Source organism: Notothenia rossii, assembly GCF_949606895.1.
Source record: "Notothenia rossii genome assembly, chromosome: 5".
In the NCBI taxonomy this organism is placed as follows: Eukaryota; Metazoa; Chordata; class Actinopteri; order Perciformes; family Nototheniidae; genus Notothenia; species Notothenia rossii.
Window position 1 is genome coordinate 7,225,122 of NC_136903.1, and position 21,843 is coordinate 7,246,964.

Consider the following 21,843-nt stretch of genomic DNA (forward strand, 5'->3'; position numbering starts at 1 on the left):
AATTGGGAATAATAGGTCATTATTTTCTCATTGCAAGGGCACTGAAAGATTTAGTATACTGTTTGCTTATATTCAAATTACATTCAGTTTCAGATGAAGGAGTATATTTTTTTAATCTGAGCATATTGCTAACATGTTGTATATGATATCCCAGGAGAAATAATATTATGTTAGTGGTTGCAATACATTCAAATAGAAACAAGGTGAGGAGACCCTGTGAAAATGAGTTTGAGGTAGGGGTTGGCGGGGTTTAGGTGAGGAACTTGGCATGTTTCGCAATGCCACCCTCATAACTCACGAGTAAACACGTCTTGAGTGACAACGTGTTCTGCAAACGTGCCGGGCAAGTTACAGTAAACACATCGTCACTGTCGGAGCTGTCCTAGACTGGCAGTAACCCCTCAACCCCCGGGGTCACCTATTCTGACATTACGCAGCACAGTAAAAAGGATGAAACATGACCATATCATCACAGTTTTTAGTTTGTATGACGCATACGTAGTACAAACGGTTTTTAGCATTGCATTATCCTGTCGTTCAGATAAGATATGAATTTGTCTTTTATGTCGATTAATGACTGCTATTTTGTTAAACATGATTTTTTTAGAAGATTATTAACAGTTGAGTATCCTGATAATACAGCTTTGACTTTAAATGGTAACAAATGTTTGACCCTTTGTTTAGAACAGCAATTATTTGCATACCATATTTTCAGTTCCCTGACCTTTTGGTTTGAGCTGAGCCTCGATCATACCAATGGCAGGAACTAGGGTCCTATTTTTATCCGTGAGACCCTGTGAATTCATACTGTATTTTGATCAGCACAAGGAAGTTATTTTTTAAATAGCTTTGCCTGCTTGCTTTATCCCCGCGTTGTGAAAAAATATGGTTCCCATCCAACATCCCGTCAATAGCGGAGATGTTTGTCTATACTGATCACCATGTCATCACTGTGACTAAAAGTATAAATGTCGTACGCAGTTGGTCACCTCGCCTGTTCCAGCATCTATCCTCACTGTCAAAGTATTTAAATCAACAAGCACAAGACAAGATGTGTTGTTGTATCAAATAGCAAACGTCTCTTCTGCAGACTCACCATCCTGGGTGGTTTACATGCAACTATATCAGTCAACTATCTTGCTCTCACATCATCACAATTTCTCTTGCCTGTTCTTTGGTTATCCAATTTCGGAAGCCGGCATTCTTCACGTACTTCTTAGCGTGTCAACACTCTCCATACTGGAACAGCTGAGATGCCTCTTGGATGACCTTGACTGCCCCCCCACCCCCATTATAGAAACCTGAGTCACAAAGTGCCGTCTGCGTATGTCGGCAGGGTCTTTTAGCAAACGTTATGACATTTCAATGAATATGCTGATCAGTACTTTTTGCGTGGCTTTTAATATCACACAAATGCTTACATTAATATAATTCATCAGTAACATCCTTTGTTGAAAGGCGGTATACTACTTTCCCATAGAAAGTGGATTCTCCATTGAATCTCAGACCGTGAGAGTGGACCTCCTATCAACCAGTCATTGTCAACACATTTCATCTTATTGTCGCTACAAAGCTCTATAGTGTAGGAAGCTCTTTCTTTCTCTTACCTTCTGCTGTGAGTTTGGCCATGTTTGGCTCTCTCAGTCTGTGTCTGTTGAGTCAAGTATTTCAGCTTTCATGTGTTTCTTCTAGACTCCCTAGCTCTTAGTTTTGGCTCCACTATTTATCTTTATTTGCCACTTGTGTCCCAGGGAAAACTTTAAAGTGTTGCTGGAAACCTCTTGACACTGTCCAGACTGTCCTCAGGTCTGGTATCTGTGTCTCTCTTTGTTATACGATGCTTCTCTCCTGGGTTTTCACTTCTCCTGCCTCTGTCAGGCTTTGCTCTGCTGTTTATCTGGTCCAGTGTCTGTATGTATAATGCAGCTGCTAGTTGTTGCTGTCAGGATAGTCCCTCCCTGTCTCTATTTTAGGGTTTTGAAAGCGTCATGGCAACAGGGGCAGATAACCCAAGCTGGTATGGCACACCTGGTCCTTACATGTGAGCAGAGATGGGGCATTAAAGAGGCAATACACACTTTAGCTCAGAGGGAATATTAAAGCCCTGGGAAAGTACATTTAAACATTATAATTGTTCCGAGATGACTGATTTTAATCATAGTTTTATCCACTGACCGTGCATCACAAAGGCCATTTATGAAATGTAAACAGTTTTTGTTAAAGCCGTTTATAGAATCCATTATGTACCAAAAGCAAACATCCCATCTGTTCTTCCTGGTTGAGCTAGCATATGGGTGTAAGCTGCTGCTGTCAATGTGTTAATGGTAGAAAGTCATGTAAACACATTTATTTTGACAAGAAATGTAACTCCCATAATTTGACAAGGGATAGAAAACCACTATGAATGCCATACAGTTAATGCTGCTTCATAGTTAGCTATTCACAATATTGTGTATTACTGTCAACAGTCTCAGTATTAGGTATTAGTATTGTGTAGAAGGATTGAGGTAGACTTTCATTTACCACTGCTGTCAACAGATACATGCATTACATGTTACTTGTTGGACGCTTTTATCAATACTGTGGACAATCCCCACAGGAGCAAAAATAACAAGGGAAGTAGTCAAATACATTTCCTGTTTGAAAAGCTGCAAAAATGTGCTCGTAAACTTCCTGAAAAGGCATGAAAGTGAAACGACTTGAATTAAAATGGTTAAAATGCATTGCACTGTTTACTGACTGAAAGTGAAATGTAAACTGGCAGTGTGATTTTTGTCTGTTACATGTGGACATAAAACCTAGAAGTGAACAGCTTGCTTGTCTGAATAAAGATTAGGTTTTACCTTTTCTGCGTACGATAACTTCATACCCCTCCATGTCCTCCATGGAAGACACTCACAAGTTACACACCAGAGAGAGTATTAGTTTAAGATAGAGCTGTTCATTACATGTCACTTGTTAGATACTTTTATCCAAAGCGACTTACATACTCAATACTGTGGACAATCCCCACAGGAGCAATTTGGGGTGAAGTGTCTCAGGGACACAACGACATGCTGACTGCAGTGGGGTTTGAACCTGTGACCCCCTGATCCGACAACCAACGCACTAATCCACTGCGCCACACGCCTCCCTGCTACATGCTGTAGTGAGTGTAGTCTGTCAGATGGTGCATGTTTTAATATGTGGAAATTAGAGTTGAGTTACTTTAGTGAGCCTGCTGTTTGTTCGTTGTTTCTTCATGTGTTTGTATAGTAAGTATTTACTCACCTTTCCCAAAGCAGGGTGTCGACTGCTGCTTAACCAGGGGCGTGTCATTTTTGCTCATTTTGATCTGGATTAAGAAGAACACAAGCTTTAATTAACATTAGACTAACCCAACATTCAGTTATGGATTAAAGGAGACATAAAACAAAACATTCATAACACACAAGGGGACGGGTAATAACCGGAAAAGCATGACATATCTCCTTTAACTGGTTTGGGAGTGGTTTTTCATTTGAAACAGCTCAAAGAAATGTAATGCATGCGTTGCTCCATAATAGTTCAGTATTTTACCTTGCATTTAAAAAACGTGTTGTATTGAATTTATTTATCCCTGTATGTTCTTTTCTCTTGTATTTGTTTTTTATGATTTTTCGAGTTTTAAGCTATAAGCCTAAACTGTTCTTTGTCGTTGGTGGTGGAAGCAAAGTCATAGGGGACTCTACTAACCGTAAGTGGGTCAGAGGACGATCATAACACTGCTGATTTAAAAACACTTTTTTTCTTATCCCAGTTGTTATTGCATCCTTTCATAGAGCAAGCTGGCTACCTGTGGTTAAACCTGCACTGCCTTCCTCTTTCAGCGGTTAGTTATTACAAAAACACTGTCAACATGCTTTTGCTTCCCCAAACAACATCGTCGTAAATGATAAAGTGATCCCATGTGTGGAGTCTACATGGTGACTTTATGGCCTGAAAACATATTTAAACGTAATATAACGGATTTTTTAAAAGCTATTTGTCAAGCAATGGATCATAAAGCAAAGTGATTTGTTTTCAGATCTAAAGCAGAAGTAAGATTTGAAAATGGTGCAATATTTAACTAGTTCAGGCAAAGTAAGCGCACTTCCTTTCAGTTGGTCAAAACATTTCGTTCATAGCCTTTTTTCTTTTCTTTTTTCTTTTTGCAATAGAGGGGCCCTTTCAACTCTATTTCTGTAAAGCTTAAACATAATACTGTACTCTGTATACAAGGGCTGGTTTGCCTTCCTTAACTGTACGGAGGCTCAGTCACTGGTACATTTTTATATACAAAGCCATGTTAGGGAAACTTCCATCTTACATCTGCTCCCTGATCTCATGGCGAATTGTAAGTGGCTACTGCCTGAGATCGCATGCTGTGGTTTTATTAAATGTGCCAACTGCTAGGACTGTCTTAGGGAAGATAGCTCTTAGATGCACAGCTCCTCTGTCTTGGAACAGTCTGCAAATTAAATGGAAACTGAGCAATCTGGTGCCACTAAATGTTTTTATAGCTCGGTTGGATGCTACTCAATCGGATGCTGTGGATAGTTATTGTAAATTGTAATCCCTGTAATGATGCTGTAAGAGGTCCTTTTTGTTGTTCTGTTGTTTTATGTTTTTATGTTTCATGTGGAACCTACTTGAGCAGGTCTCCCTTGAAAAAGAGATCAATGATCTCAAGGGATTCACCTTGATAAATACAGATTTGAAATGAAAATACTGGATAGTAAATTCTGAAAAAATTGAAGTCAAGACGATTTTTCTTAATTCTTTCTAATTATTTTTGGAAGTATGCATATGGCCAAGATTGATATGAGCCGTAGTTTTTGAATGCTCATAACATTTTGGAAGTACACAAAAAGAAGCCATCAATGAAACAAGATATTGTCTATCTGAGTATAGTGGTAAGAGGTCGGCTTCAAAAAGGGATTAAATTCAGACTAAAGTTAGAAGTTCTAACTACTAACTCAAACTAAGATACGTTTGAACCTACGCAAAGTTACTGCAATTTAGTGCAACACATCCAAGTTGGTTGAGCTCTATAAGAATGGTCCACTAGTGCGACTAAACCGCACTGGTGAAAGTTAGTTGTCTGATCTAGAGTTCAACCTTAGAGATGACAGACACTTGCGAAAGTAAAAGAAGTAGAAGAAAAAAAAACAAGGCTGGCAGTCGGTTGAGAAAGTGTCCAAACATATGCTCTGGTGGTTCTGGAATTTCCTGTTTCTTTTTTTTTCTCTTTGCTCAGTCAAAGAGCTTTTATAAACACACATTACAACATTGAGCCACAACACTGAGTCACACCTCTGTATGGTTTGTTTCTATTTAGGTATTTGAATGTTCCTAGAATGTACCAGCTAATGTGGCAGCTGAGGTAATAGGAAGCTAGTATTCCCTTATAAGGAGGTTTGAATATATAAGCCTTGAAATGAGTAATTTCTGACCACACGATGATACAAACATGACAAGTAAACACGAAGTCATCCTTTCATTTCTTTGTAAAGGCACGTTGAGGCTTGAGGCATTACTTGGGAAATACCGAGTTGTGTCATGATTTTGGAATGCTTGCTGCAGTGTGGCATTTCAGTCATACACTATATATTATAAACTGGTTTGAACTGTTCAGCTTACTGCATCGCTATTATGCTGCCAGAATTGTCAAAGAGATAAGAGAGAATGCTGTTGTAGGTGCTTCCCTATTTACATTACATGTCATTACTGTGGACAATCCCCACAGGAGCAATTTGAAGTGTCTTGCCCAGGGACACAACGACATGCTGACTGCAGTGGGATTCGAACTTGCTATCCCCTGATTCGAGAGTCCATCATACTATCCACTGAGCCTCAGCCTCCTACAATTTATTTAGTTGTTATTTAAATTTGGCACATTCACGATGACGGACACAAGCGGCCGAGATGGGTTTTCTCCGCTGGGTGGCTGGCGTCTCCCTTAGGGATAAGGTGAGAAGTTCAGTCATCCGGGAGGGACTCGGAGTTGAACCGCTCCTCTTTCGTGTCGAAAGGAGCCAGTTGAGGTGGTTCGGGCACCTAGTGAGGATGCCACCTGGGCGCCTCCCTAGGGAGGTGTTCCAGGCACGTCCAGCTGGGAAGAGACCAAGGGGTAAACCTAGGACTAGGTGGAGGGGATTATATATCTTCGCTGGCCTGGGAGCACCTTGGGATCCCCTCGTCAGAGCTGGTTGATGTGGCCGGGGAAAGGAAGGTTTGGGGCTCTCTGCTGGAACTGATACCCCCGTGACCCGACCACGGATAAGCGGGAGAAGACGGATGGATGGACATTCACGATGACTGTGCATTTTTAGAAAGTGTGGTCACCAATATTACAGAAATTGTACTTTTGCAATATTTGTGGTCAAACATTATTGTAACATTATTACAAAAAGCGTATTGTTATCTAAACTTTGCTGTTGACTGTTGCAGTTGTAGTGGGATATTAAGTTACACTTTAATGGGGCTAACATGTGGTTCAGTGCACTCTCATTTGACTGTCCTCTGATGCACATAAAGACATTTTTAGCCATGCTACCGATTAAACAAATCTCTGTGGTTTGGTTGGTCCACCACTTTAGTCCAAACTTTATTATCTCAACAATTGGATGATTTGCCAAATAACTTGGTACTGACATTCATGGTTCTTTGAAGTCCTAATAACTTTGATGATCCTCTGACTTCTAATGCAACAATAAAGTATGCATTTTACATTTTAAGTAGTTTCAAACTATTTTAGTACACACATTCATGTCCCGCTCAGGATACATTTGTTTATCTAAAAGTAAAACCCCAATATGTGGATTTATAACCAAACAGTTTGTCACTTTATGGCACCAATTTCCCTCATCCTTGGCTGTGTTTAGTTCTAATCATGTTAAAGTCGGTTTGAACAGATTTTGCTGCCGTGGACGTTAAATTAATATAATGTAGTATTATCTGGTTTTCCTCATATTGCTGTGTGTAAGAACAAATACAAGAGACAGTCAAGTTCAATAATGATTCATAAATATCGATCATATAGTATTTAAAGGTAGGGTGGGTAAGAAGGGAGAAACCAGCTCGAGTGCGCTAGAATTTGAAAGTACACAACCAGGAAAAATCTGCCTCTTCCTTTCAGAGCCCCTCCTCCAACAGACACGAACGCACACATGACCAATGAGGGCACAAGATAAGTTCGTGCACAGATGGAAGGCTGACAGGCAGGTAGGCCATCCAGTTACTTTAGCCGGGCCGGCTCAGATGATTGGTCGTGCTTTTTACAGCTCTACGGCTTCCAGAGGTGATATTTTTTTATGTATTTATTGTCAAAGCATTTAATATATTCATTGCTATCGGGATGTTAAGAGCATTCCATGGAATATAACAAAAAGTGTTTCTGAAGTGAATTACGTACCCCACCTTTAAGTAAAGGACTTTTTTTATAGTTCTTTAAAGATACAATTATGCACCTTCTAAACAACAAAAAACACAAATATTTCAAAACAAGCAGGCATTAGTATATAATAGTCGAAAGATGGTTTTAAATAGTAGTATTACACTAAGTAAATGAGCATATGCATTTTCCTCTGATGCTCATGCTTGGACAGGTTAATGTAAATCAAGATTAATATTTTGTAACTGTTTCTCCAGCTGTATGCAAATGAGCTACTCTTGTGCGTCCATTTTCATAAACAGGAATGTTATCCCTCTAATGAGACCTGGCTTGTCTCTGGAATGTGCAGAAACAAGAGCGAAGGCCAGAATATACTGTACAGACTTACAGAGGAAGAGCTGAGGCTAAGACATGTAAACAACTGTTTGACCGTTCATTACATTACAACTAAAACTCAGTTATAAAGTGAAATAACTTAAAATGTTCCTATTCGTCTATTCTTATGCCTCCCTAGATGCTTACTTATCTGGAACAAAAAACGAGTCATCAAACCCTAGAGTCAAGTAAGGGTTAGAGAAAGAATGCCAGAGTGATTTAAATTACAAGACGTGACTGTAGATACAAGAGCAACAGAAAGAGAAGTACAAAACTCAGGTGCAAAGAGTAGTTGTGATGGCAGCTTACTTACTGTTTGAGGGCTGTCAAGAACAACTCTTGTGACTGTAGAGAGCCTTTTCAGGAATCACCAGACAGAAGGCAAGTCTTTGCAATGAAGCCTCTTCTTGCCTGCAGACAAACAGGGTGTTTCCTCTTTCACTTCCAGTCTGAACAAGTGTACCCTGTGCACATTTTAAAAAGCTTGAAGATCCAGTGTTGAAATTAGTTTCAGGAAGTGATCTGTATCTATGTTGCTCACTGTAGTAGAGGAAGTGCTGAAGGAGGCTTGTGTTTGCACCAGTACTTGTGCCCCTTTTTTCAAGTGCATGGAAACTATTCATAGACCACACCCATCTTTGTTTAACCAGGAAGTATCTGCAGCTCATTGTGCAGGAAAGGTCTCTGATTGCACAAAAGAATGTGCATAAAGCACCTGTGGCAGTCAGATCAAAGTTAGAGCTAAATAGTGTGCTTCCTTTCTCAATTTAAGGCTACATTTTTTCAGAAGTTAATGTTGACATCCACAGGAAAGGAAGTCAAATGAATCCAAGTTCGCCTTGATCTGGCCTTGTGACACATGTCAGGGTCAGAGGCCACCGCGACTGGATCTCCTGAACAAAAGCGATCGATGTTGAAAGACCCAAAACACTCAATAATGCTTAGTCACATCACTGAGATCCAGATCTACTCGTCTTGTTACCTTACCTTATCAATATTATACAGAATTGTTAAGAAGGTAGATAAGAAGGTACGGCACGCCTATAATATGATGATATTGATCTTGATATTTTTCATGCCAACATGACAGAACATGCGTTTCTGTTACATAATACAGTTACATTAAATGTATTATATTTCCTGTCAAAACATATTTAAAGATACACCCTGAGGAACTGCAAAACACATATTTAGAATTGTTTTTAAATGTCATAGACTAAATGATGAATGTAGAAAATAATTTGCAGATTATTGGTAAAAAGAATGTTACTTGCAGCCTAACTAAAGCTTTACTGTTATACTTTTGTTAACCGTAACACTTATCTAGAGATGTGTAGTAGGGCAAATGCGTTCATTTTAACAGAGGAAAAAAGGTAACTGGAATGGCTTTACTAAAATAAGTTACTGTCAATTTTACAAAAAGCAAATAAAAATCAGTGGTACACATTTGTCTTTGGTTTACCTGTAGTATTCTAATCATGGCAGAGGGGGTTACTGTGTGGTGGAGTAAAGCTTACAACACCACCTTCTGGATAGAAAATGAAAATCATCCATCAGTAAAGTCCCTCTCATGGCCTCCCTCATGGCTGGATCCAAATGTGTATTCTGTGTTTTGGAGCGTAGTTATATCCTTTTTGATGTTTTATATGTCTTTTTAACATTCAGCATGTGGAAACGCACCCTTAATACCAGATTAGCTGAAGCAGGATCCCAGTTAAAGCGAACCTTTAAAACCCCGGTCTGTGCAGACTGGAATTTAAAGAACACTAGACGGTAACCCAAACAGTGAAAATCTAAAACTGCAGTAAGTTGTTGTAAAATGAGCAATTTAGATTTCCTTTTGAATATTGGGTAACACTTTATATTAAGGTACACAAATTAACCATCAAACTAGTTGTTAATTAACAGGCATATTAGCAGTATATTGGCTCTTTATTAGTCATTAAAAAACACTTATTAATGCCTTATTCTACAAGACCATATTCTACAAGTAATAGGCCATTAGTTGAGAGTTTTTCCTCGATAGCCCTCTAATTAGTGCGTATTTATTGCAAGTAAGGAAGTTGTTGTACATGAGTCTTAGTCTTAATATGCTCTGCTCAATATGGGCCTAATGAGGCAGTAGTAAGTTTTAAATCCTCTGGAGCAAAGAGAGGAGCTGTGGATTATTGTTATTGATTAATGCATCAGTGTTTCTTAGGGTCAAAAACACTAAGCTCACAACTTAAAATGAAAGCGTTTAGTTTATTTAATAAAAGAGCACATGTTCAATGTGAAAAGGGACAGTAGATATAGATTAGTTGCAATTTGGTGCTATATATATATATATATATATATATATATATATATATATATATATATATATATATATATATATATATATATATATACAGTTGCAAGGAAAAGTGTGAACCCTTTGAAATTACCTGAATTTCTGCATAAGTTGGTCATAAAATGGAGGAAGCCACTGCTGTCCAGAAAAAACATTGCTGCACGTTTGAAGTTTGCAAAAGAGCACCTGGATGTTCCACAGCACTACTGGCAAAATATTCTGTGGACAGATGAAACCAAAGTTGAGTTGTTTGGAAGGAACACACAACGCTATGTGTGGAGAAAAAAAGCCTCATCCCAACTGTGAAGTATGGTGGAGGGAGCATCATGGTTTGGGGCTGCTTTGCTGCCTCAGGGCCTGGACAGATTGCCATCATCGACGGAAAAATGAATTCTCAAGTTGATCAAGACATTTAGCTGGAGAACTTAAGGCCATCTGTCCACCAATTGAAGCTCAACAGAAGATGGGTGATGCAACAGGACAACGACCCAAAGCACAGAAGTAAATCAACAACAGAATGGCTTCAACAGAAGAAAATAGGCCTTCTGGAGCGGCCCAGTCAGAGTCCTGACCTCAACCCAATTGAGATGCTGTGGCATGACCTCAAGAGAGCGATTCACACCAGACATCCCGAGAATATTGCTGAACTGAAACAATTTTGTAAAGAGCAATGGTCCAAAACTCCTCCTGACCGTTGTGCAGGTCTGATATGCAACTATAGGAAACATTTGGTTGAGGTTATTGCTTCCAAAGGAGGGTCAACCAGTTATTAAATCCAGGGGTTCACTTTTTCCACCCTGCACTGTGAATGTTTACATGGTGTGTTCAATAAAAACATATAACTGTTTGTGTGGTTTTAGCTTAAGCAGACTGTGTTTGTCTATTGTTGTGACTTAGATGAAGATCAGAACACATTTTATGACCAATTTATGCAGAAATCCAGGTTGTTCCAAAGACAATGGTTGGGGAAACACTGGATTAGTAACATGTATTGTGTTTATATGATGTCATTTGGAGAAGTTTAAACACAATGAGAAAATACGTTAGCATTCACGGTAGCATTAGCATACATGCTAGCGTTAGCCATAGCCTGTATTGCACAGCTAGCATTAGCTTTATTTACCTTGTTTACACTTAGCGGTCCTATTTGTTAAACTGTGTATGTTACACTTGCATGTATGAGATCATTAAAAAAGTACAGGCTGCATATGTGTTCTCAGACTTTGAGAAACTTGACATGCGACATGTGTTTGAACCTCTTTAGTGCAGGGATCACCAACTACATTTGTCCAAGGGCCAAAATGTATCATAACATATTCAGATTACTTTTAGAATACTTTATTTTTCCATAACAGATGGGTATGTTTTGGTGAACAGGAGACACTTATTTTACTGTTTTAACGGCTTATCAAGAACTCAAACACAACATCTTGGTGTCATTCTGGCAGCTCTCTCATCTGCACCCCGCAAAAAAAACATCACCCGAATGTTGGGTGCTTTGAAAGGCGCCCCTAAATAGAATGAATTATCATTATTATTTATTATCTGAAACGATGTAATAACTTTTAAAACTTTTTCCAGTCACTTGCCCCATGCATTCAGCAGCAGCAGGCCATTCACTTTGATTTGATCCCGTTATGAAATGTCATCATTTCGAAAATAAAGAAATGCTACATAAACGTTATCTTGCACATTTTATCTATCCATCTCCGTTTCTAACTTTCAATATATTTTAAAAGAGATCTCTCTCTCTCATCTGCGTGCGGGGGCGGGGCCTCACAGACACGCTGTATCTCTCTCTTGCTCAGACATGCTGCAGCGCTGTGCAGTGTGCACACAGTTCTGCCGATAATGAATATTACATTTTGTGAGGAATCTTTTCCCACAATAATTTCAATAAGTATTCCAAAATGTATTCACTTCAGGTTTACGACAGTAACTGTTATCAGGTTACTCGTTTTTCAAATGTAACGCCAGCTGAATACAGTTAGCCTACTTGATTTTTGTATTCTGATTACGTAACGCCGTTACATGTATTCCGTTACAACCCAACCCTGCTTCAAGGCTACTGTCCCGCAGCTCCTGCCTCTCTGTTGGACTCTGTCGCAGCGGGGCTACTGCTTTGGTGCGGAGCGCATTAACCAGACTTTTCACAACGTTGGATCACTTCTTCTTCAAGGAAGGGGAAGGTTTCGCAGTACGCAGTCTACTGTCCCGCAGCTGCTGCCTCTCTGTTGGACTCCGGTACTGCACCTTACTCACGAGACGTTGTAAAAAAAAAAATGGGTGGGGGGCGAACGCAGTAACCACTCCGCCAACGCACTGTCACCCCCGTCGTGCGGGCCGGATGAGAATGTCTGGCGGGCCGGATGTGGCCCGTGGGCCGCCAGTTGGTGGTCACTGATGTAGAATAAGGCATTAATAAGTGTTTTATAATGACTAATAAAGAGCCAATATACAGCTAATATACAGCTATATACAGCTAATATGCATGTTAATTAATTAAAGTTGATGGTCAATTTGTGAACCTAAATATAAAGTGTTACCGAATATTGCCTTGGATTTGATTTCCCCTATTATTTCGAGAAACGTTTACAATTCTCTGTATTGTGTTTCTTATTTATTCTAACAATATAATAGGATAGGATTTTTGTTGTTATTGATGAATTCAGTGTTTTCTTCTTCCTGTTGTTTGGACACTATTTTATTTACTGTACCTTATAAGCCAATGGTATGTGTATATATATATTTGTAAAGCTTAAATACCTTAAAGGTTCCATGTCATGCTTTTCTGGTTATTACCCGTCCCCTTGTGTGTTATGAAGCTTTTTCTGCATGTAAATGGTCTGCAGAGTCAAAAAGCCTCAAAGTACACCCTGTAGGGAGTAAAACTCTAACACAGAGAAGACCTGTCTGTGCTGCCCCAGAACGCCTCGTTGGACATTTCTCTTTTTTCCATTTTTTTCTTCCTGGGCATAGTAACGTAACGATACCCAGGTCCAAATGGACCAATCAGCGGAGCTCCTCACACACACACACACACACACACACACACACACACACACACACACACACACACACACACACACACACACACACACACACACACACACAATCAGCCTTATCTTTTCTCAGCCACGGCTCCGCTGAACTCCACTCACAGTTCGCCACGTACAGCCACACACAGCCAGAATAAATAATAGAGCACAGTTAACGATACTCGCTGTCTCCTGAGTTGTCTATTACAAAGCAAGATACACATGCAAAAGGACAACACTCTAACACTGTCCGCTTCTCGAGCCTCAAAGGGCGGAGCAGCAAGCCCCGCAACGTCCCGCCAACACAGCAGACCCCATTTTCATCTGTTTTTCATTACTTGTTTCATTTTCTGGTTGCTAACAAACGCCATTGTTACACATAAACACACATCAGAGCGCAGTGGGCTCATAGGGAGGGAGGGGGGGAGGAGCTCCAACAAGCCGTTTAGGACAGAGAGTGAATACACATACTATACAGAGATGCTGTATGAGAAACCAATGTGAGTTTGGAACGTTGAACAATGTAAATCTATTCTAGTCGACCTCAATAATGGAATTATGATCAGTAGAAATGGCCATGACACGGGACCTTTAAAACCCCTGAAAAAGGATTTGCGACCTCCCCTTTAAGCTGTGTTGACCCCCTGTGGTCTAGTTGACCCAAAGAGAGCTGCATTCAAGTTGCCTTTTTAAAATAAAAAAGGGAAATTATGAATGGACTTCCCAAAGAGAACAAAAGTATCAAAATTGCATTTTATTTTAAACACCCCTACAGTTGGTGAAATGTTGATACTCATTTGGAGATGTAAGAAACTCAGACATAAACCATTCATTTTATATAAGCTTTTCATTTAAGTCAGGGGCTTTTGAGTTTAATGAAAAGGGAAAAAAAGATTAATGGTGAAATTGCTTCTAATTTTAGGACAGTGTGACCACTCTGCACACTATCAGTAAAGTTCAAATTCCATAGTGATTAATGTCTGTGTACACAACTCATTGGAGTGTTCCAGATTTGAGGAGACGACACTGTCCCTACTCCCCATTCATTAAAACGTACATTCTTTGGCGAAAGATCATTAATTTAGTTGAATAGGCATGATTACACAATAAGAACATGTTGACCCAAGACAAATATATTGTCCGTACATGTGTTTCTTTGAAAGCATGCAGCTGATAAAAGGATTATTTTTAGAATGGAATGTACACTATTGTTGACTTTCTGTAACTCAGCATTTAATCACACTTAACTACACATGCTATCATTAAATGGCAAGGCTCATAAACTGCGTTGCCCCTCAGCACTATCGCTTGAAAGTACAAGCAGAATATTTGATATAAGGTCACTAAGTAACATCAACGTTGCTTTGAATTCTTTTCTTTGTTGCATTCATTTATTTCAAAAAGAAGAATGTCACAGCCAGCTGAAAACGATTACAGTTCCTGCTGCGTTTCACCAAGACCATAAATCATGTTACCTAACACCATGTCAATTCATTTCAGCTGAATCATGAGTTCATTAGGATTTACTACATTCAAACAAAAAAGCAGATACATTCAAAACTAAAGCTCTAAAGATCAAACATTTAGCATAACCACATGAAGTGCTTTGTTCAAGCTGCATTTGTTACATGTATCTTTCTGTAAAGCTAGATGGCAGCACAACACTTGTATTGTCTGATCAGTACTTCTACTACTGGCTCTCCATCCCTCTACATATCATCCATAGTCCCGCCAAGAACTGCATGACTCATTTGTAGTTTTTCTTGAGTTGGTATGTAAGACTTTCATCATCCAAACAAATGACATCGCTAATATAATTAGTTTCCAATAATATAAAAACATCACAATAACATTACAAAAAAACAAGAAGATACTCAGTAATAAGATACTTAATCAACATGACGAATACAGGACAAGATGGTTATTAACAGTTAAGATACACACTTCATTGAAGTTTAAAAGAGACATGTTTAATATATATTTTCCCTGTATAAAAATATAGTTGTTTGCTTAAATATAAGGTAGCTTTATAAATCCTTATATACAAGCAGATAAGTATATGTTTTTTTTGATATCGTAGTACATATAGTCAAAATTGCACTTCACAAGCTGTTAATCAAATCCAGGTAGTCCATGTGGCAGTTTTGGGTCCGGTAACATCAGAAAAATCCTCCCGCTCGCGGCCTCCGTTCCTCCTCAGGTCACGGTTATTTCAGAGAAGATCTTCAGGAATTGTCTTCTGTCTCAGCTGCCAAGCTCGCTTTGGAAGCTGAAGAAGAGACGGACATTCTTGTCAAGTCCCACAGGCGTGATTTGAACTCATCCATAAATTATACACTTGTTCTGACTGGGGATTTCACGAGAACCGATACTTTGGTACGAAGTCAACGCCAACATTATATAATCAATTTTTTTTTTTACAGTACTACTGGTTGTAGTGCCCGGTAGTACCTTAAGGTTCTTGAGACTACATGTATTTGGGACACAGTAATTGTTTTCTTTTAGATGTTTCCCTTGGTAACGAATATGAAGAGTTTCCCTGGTATCGGTATCGACTACTAGATTTTGGGTATCCTACCATCCCTAGTTCAGACTGACTGATGCATGCAGAAATATATGTTGAAATCTCTCTTTCATCCAGAGTGAACTATGCAATTCTTCCTTTGATGGACTGTAGCAGCCCTTCTTTTTGTGAATGTAGTTGTAAATCAGTGGAATAAAACCTCTGAGGGGACTTATCTTGATCTGCTGTGAGCAAATAACCCCAACAAGGATTCTCCTTTGCCTTTCCATGCCTGTCTTTAGGACACTGTGCGTGTGCTTTTGTGTCTGTGAACTCTCTGACCAGCTTCAATGCTCCGCCTTTGTCTTCCTGTCTGGAGGGCGAGTCGAGAGACATCCAGGAGTGAGCGGCGGCGGCGTCCGTACCCTCCGGAGCCCATCTTTTTCTCAGGGGCATTGACCTCTCTCGCGGTGTTGCTCATCCGGTGCAGACTGTAGAGCAGGTCGTGTAATGCACAGGTGACCAAGGCGCAGCCTGCAGCTTTGTTGGGCGTTCTTCTGCGTCTGATATGTAGCCCAAAGCTGGATAAAGAAAATGTATGTGTTTTTTTAAGAATGCCTTCCAGGGTTGTTAAGTCTGACATGGCAACACGAGTGGACAGGGTGTAAACCCAAGCCATCGGTATGTATCTAAATTCATGTAAATGTGTCAGTTCACATTCTACAAGTTATCTTAAAAATATATATATTTTTTTACTTTAAATGTATTGTCCTTTAGGTCAAATTTGTGTTTCAGCCAAACATAGAAGAGACAGAAACGTTCGCATTCAGACTAAGATACAAAAAAAGTAATACAATGCATGAATACATCAAGTACAATAATCACTTAAACCAACATAAACATCTAACCCAGTGGTTGAAAACAAATCGTATCATCAGTTTGGTCACTCTAAACATTTTACAGTTTTGTGGCCTGAGAAATGAAGGAATTATTCAGCCTCTAAGTCCTGTCTTTTAGAGGTCCAAATCTCTATCAGAAAATACGGGAGCTTAAACTCTCCATACTTGGTAGGAATTTCATTTTTAATTCCTGTAAATCAGAAGATCCCAAAGGCCTTATCTTACACATGCACTCCTGGTTGCCTAATGGTTTAAAAGCCGAACATCAATTATAAATCCCTCCATTGTCTACTACCTGTTTCTACATTATCAGCCATCAACTTTGGGCCTCAAAACGTAGCTTTTCTCGTTACCTTGACGGAAGTGATGCCAGTTTTCCATTCTCGTCCTGCTGCTCTCCAACATGGAGGTCAGAGTGGCTCTCAGCGGCTGTCAATAAGGTGTCACACAGATCTCTCTTCATACGGGTAAGCAGCCATACTTTGGACCTGCCACAAAGAAAAGTACACATTCTGATAGAAGAAACTGACACTTATTCACAGAGAATAAAAGTAGATTTAAAATCATGATATTCAGAAACACGCAAAAATAATGATTCAATTAATTGAGTTTTCTCAGGATGTTAAGAAATATCATCACTTGATGGTTTCAGAAAATATAAATTGATAAGAAATTGCCTGAAATGTTTATCTGCAAGGGTGACATATTGGCCTCAAGTTGGCTAATCACAGACATAACGATATCTGCGAGTATTCCTATTGAGTAATAAGAAATGTAAGTACAGGAAGACATGTGGAAGTAGGGTTAGGGTTATAGGGTAAGTAGCTTAGTTTAGTCCACTGGAGAATGGTTCATTTCTTAACTGTCAAATGCCTTTCGCAACATCAATTCATCATTATTCTCTGGTAACCAACTTAGGTGTCCTTATCAAACATTGTTTCTATTTGTTCTGACTCTTATGATCGGCTTCAAAAATCCACCATGTGTCGGGCTATAGCCAAACAGAATTGAACTGACTTTACTGGATGTTTTGATATCAACATTACTTGAAATACACATCTCTTGTGTTGTTAAAGGGTGAGCAAATGACTTCTATATTTATTGATAAAATGATGAGGCTTTTTTTTGTAAATGAACACAATGTTCTCTCATAGCTTGTTGATCGGCTGCTCACCTTTTTTTCAGGCTGGTGTTGATCTCCCCTGTGGCACATTTCACCAGTGGCAGGACAGTGGTGAAAACACAGCAGCAGATGACCGTGTGCAGAGCTAATCTCATTTTGGCTGGAAGCTGTCAGTGGCAAAGATTAGAAGAAATTACATTTAGGAGGTTAACTTTGAACTGCAACATCTGGTGATTGATAAGACAGTACAGGAAAGGCTGCAAAACAGTGTGGTTAACAATCACACTCTGTTGCATTGTCAATTATAAATCCATATTATATCTATTAATCCTTACGCCCAAAACCACGGGAAAGAAGTGACTAATTAAACTCTTAGTACCTCAATGTCATATTTCACAGGAAGTCAATTTACATTCTTAAATACCCAAAGAGTCCTTGTGCAATCCTTTTAAAGTGATCTTGAATTTAAATAAGGATTATTTGAAAAGCCACTTACCTTAAGGTTTGAGCTTGGCACTTAGTGTAGATAATTTATGATGCACATCCAAGTATGTTGTATACTGTTTAGCAGAGTAAGTAGTTATTCCCCCCCAAGGTTTTAAAGAGTTTACCATGAGTTGAAGTCTGAAGTTTACACTGCTAACATGAGAGGCTTTATAGAAGGAGGGAGGGAGCTGTACCTGAATGCCAGACCCAGTGGGAGGGACTGTGGGACAGTTCATGTCTAACCCATCCACCCCACATGTAGACAGTAAAACCAAAAACATGCAAAGATTGTAATCAAGTCAGCAATCCTTCAAATGGCGTGACTAAGGCTTGTTAGTTTGTGTTCATTTACATTTTCCAAAAGTTTTGAAATAATCCTCTTAATGCATTTTAGGTTTTTGTAAATCAACACATTTGTTTTCCTCTGTCAATGGTTTATTTTTTCAGCTCAACAAATTGGAGTCTTATGTGCACCAAGGCCATTTGCATATTGTTTGCCTTTTCTCTTATTATTTGTCTAAAAAACAAGTTGTTTTGGGAATCAGTGGGGTGTTTTTATCGGCCGTGCGTGCTTTAAGGCAGTTAAGTCAAGTTTATTTGTTAATAGATATGTGTTTTTGGATGATTCTTGTTCAGTCCGAGTCAACCATCTGTGATTGTTAAATGGCTACAAAAGGTTAAGTATATTTAAATGACTATGGTGTTGTTACGGCAACTACATGCACGGTGCTTTTTACTGAACTTGTGCTCTTTCAAATGACCAGTTGAATCACTCTGAGTGCTATTTACATCCACTGGTTGTTAGGGTTCTGCATGACCACCTGTGTACAAAGATGAACTTGCATTCAAGTGCACATTGTTTTCAAAATACCCACCGTACCAATTATTATTGTTTTAATCAATAGGTAAATCGTATTCAAAGTTTAATTTCAATTGTCAAATTTGACCCTGACTCAAAACGGTTAGCCGAAGCATCTCAGCTCTGTTACAATAACATGTCATGTGGGAACTGTTGAATTTATCCAGGAGGCAAATGGAGTAGAAAAACAGTTTGATATGGTTGATTGGTCAGCCATGTTTTATTTATTTTGAAAAAGCCTTATTTTACTCAGAATTCATTGCCAATGAGATATAAATGTGAATGTCAGTAACTAGTTAAATAGACATGTTGTATTCAAGGCATTCACTGCTGAGAGTAGGGCTGCAAACCAAATGTCAGAAAATTATGGAAAATGATGACCATGAAATTGCAAACCAACAGCCCAGAACCCAAAGATATTCAATGTACAATTAAGTGACAGAAATATTGCAAGCATCCTCACATTTCACAAACAAAAAACAAACAAAGTTTTGCATTTTTTAAATACATCATTTCAATTCTAATAAGTTAAAAACATTCTTAGCAATGAATTTTCCTTTGGTCAAATAATCCACTTGAGTGAGTAAATCATATGGTGGGAGGTTAGCTGTCCAAAATCCCACCTAAAACACTACAACTATGCATATGACCTCTTTATGATTATAATGATATTGCAATAACTGTGTTCAAATAATTTCCAATACATCACATACATGTACATGTTATACGGTTAACAGAAACTAAAGTGGTATGAACTGGCAGACATAGAATGATCTTGAATCTTGCACTTATATACTAACTAAGCTCTTATATACTAACTAAGCACTCATATACTAACTAAGCACTTATATACTAACTAAGCTCTTATATACTAACTAAAAACTTATATACTAACTAAGCACTTATATTCTAACAAAGCACTCATATACTAACTAAGCACTTATATACTAACTAAGCACTCATATACTAACTAAGCACTTATATACTAACTAAGCACTTATATACTAACAAAGCACTTATATACTAACTAAGCACTTATATTCTAACAAAGCACTCATATACTAACTAAGCACTTATATACTAACAAAGCACTTATATACTAACTAAGCACTTATATTCTAACAAAGCACTCATATACTAACTAAGCACTCATATACTAACTAAGCAATTATATACTAACTAAGCACTTATATACTAACTAAGCACTTATATTCTAACAAAGCACTCATATACTAACTAAGCACTCATATACTAACTAAGCAATTATATACTAACTAAGCACTTATATACTAACTAAGCACTTATATACTAACAAAGCACTTATATACTAACTAAGCACTCATATACTAACTAAGCAATTATATACTAACTAAGCACTTATATACTAACTAAGCACTTATATACTAACAAAGCACTTATATACTAACTAAGCACTTATATTCTAACAAAGCACTCATATACTAACTAAGCACTCATATACTAACTAAGCAATTATATACTAACTAAGCACTTATATACTAACTAAGCACTTATATTCTAACAAAGCACTCATATACTAACTAAGCACTCATATACTAACTAAGCAATTATATACTAACTAAGCACTTATATACTAACTAAGCACTTATATACTAACAAAGCACTTATATACTAACTAAGCACTCATTTACTAACTAAGCAATTATATACTAACTAAGCACTCATATACTAACTAAGCACTCATATACTAACTAAGCACTTATATACTAACTAAGCACTTATATACTAACAAAGCACTTATATACTAACTAAGCACTCATTTACTAACTAAGCAATTATATACTAACTAAGCACTCATATACTAACTAAGCACTCATATACTAACTAAGCACTTATATACTAACTAAGCACTCATATACTAACTAAGCACTTATATACTAACAAAGCACTTATATACTAACTAAGCTCTTATATACTAACAAAGCACTTATATACTAACTAAGCTCTTATATACTAACTAAGCTCTTATATACTAACAAAGCACTCATATACTAACTAAGCACTCATATACTAACTAAGCTCTTATATACTAACTAAGCTCTTATATACTAACAAAGCACTTATATACTAACTAAGCACTCATATACTAACTAAGCTCTTATATACTAACTAAGCTCTTATATACTAACAAAGCACTCATATACTAACTAAGCACTTATATACTAAATAAGCACTTATATACTAACTAAGCACTTATATACTAACAAAGCACTTATATACTAACTAAGCACTTATATACTAACTAAGCTCTTATATACTAACTAAGCTCTTATATACTAACAAAGCACTCATATACTAACTAAGCACTTATATACTAACTAAGCTCTTATATACTAACAAAGCACTTATATACTAACTAAGCACTTATATACTAACTAAGCTCTTATATACTAACTAAGCTCTTATATACTAACAAAGCACTCATATACTAACTAAGCACTTATATACTAAATAAGCACTTATATACTAACTAAGCACTTATATACTAACAAAGCACTTATATACTAACAAAGCACTTATATACTAACAAAGGACTGACTTATCTAAAGCCAGTTGAGTAGCACTTGAAATGTTTTGGCTCTATGAAACCTGATGTACTTATATGATTCTGTTTTCTTCAAGTTTGTATCTTCTTGGTCGAATGTACTTATTGTAAGTTGCTTTGGATAAAAGTGTCAGCTAAATACAATGTAATGCAATACCCGCTGTAATATGGTTGTAAACCAAACCTCTTTGAACTCCTGTCTCAACCTGTTGTTCCCTATTCATGTCAAGCAGTTGAATAATACTAATAAT

The 21,843-nt window shown here is 37.9% G+C and overlaps 1 protein-coding gene and 1 long non-coding RNA gene across 3 annotated transcripts in view; one reads left to right on the forward strand and one right to left on the reverse strand.

Annotated features, from left to right (window-relative positions):
* LOC307040166 overlaps positions 1–21,843 on the forward strand; it is a 39,278-nt gene that overhangs the window by 1,832 nt on the left and 15,603 nt on the right. The window lies entirely within an intron of this gene.
* Positions 14,508–18,437, reverse strand: admb (adrenomedullin b). Of its 2 annotated transcripts, XM_079680844.1 has the most exons (5): positions 18,160–18,435; positions 17,715–17,830; positions 16,894–17,028; positions 15,984–16,222; positions 14,508–15,407 (listed from the first exon to the last, which is right to left on the reverse strand). In XM_079680844.1, exons 2-5 carry the CDS (start codon positions 17,816–17,818, stop codon positions 15,364–15,366), a joined length of 522 nt encoding a protein of 173 aa, XP_079536970.1. In that variant the 5' UTR covers positions 17,819–17,830; positions 18,160–18,435; the 3' UTR covers positions 14,508–15,363. The 2 variants fall into 2 exon arrangements, with proteins under 2 accessions (XP_079536970.1, XP_079536969.1); XM_079680843.1 differs by having other exon boundaries at positions 14,508–16,222; positions 18,160–18,437.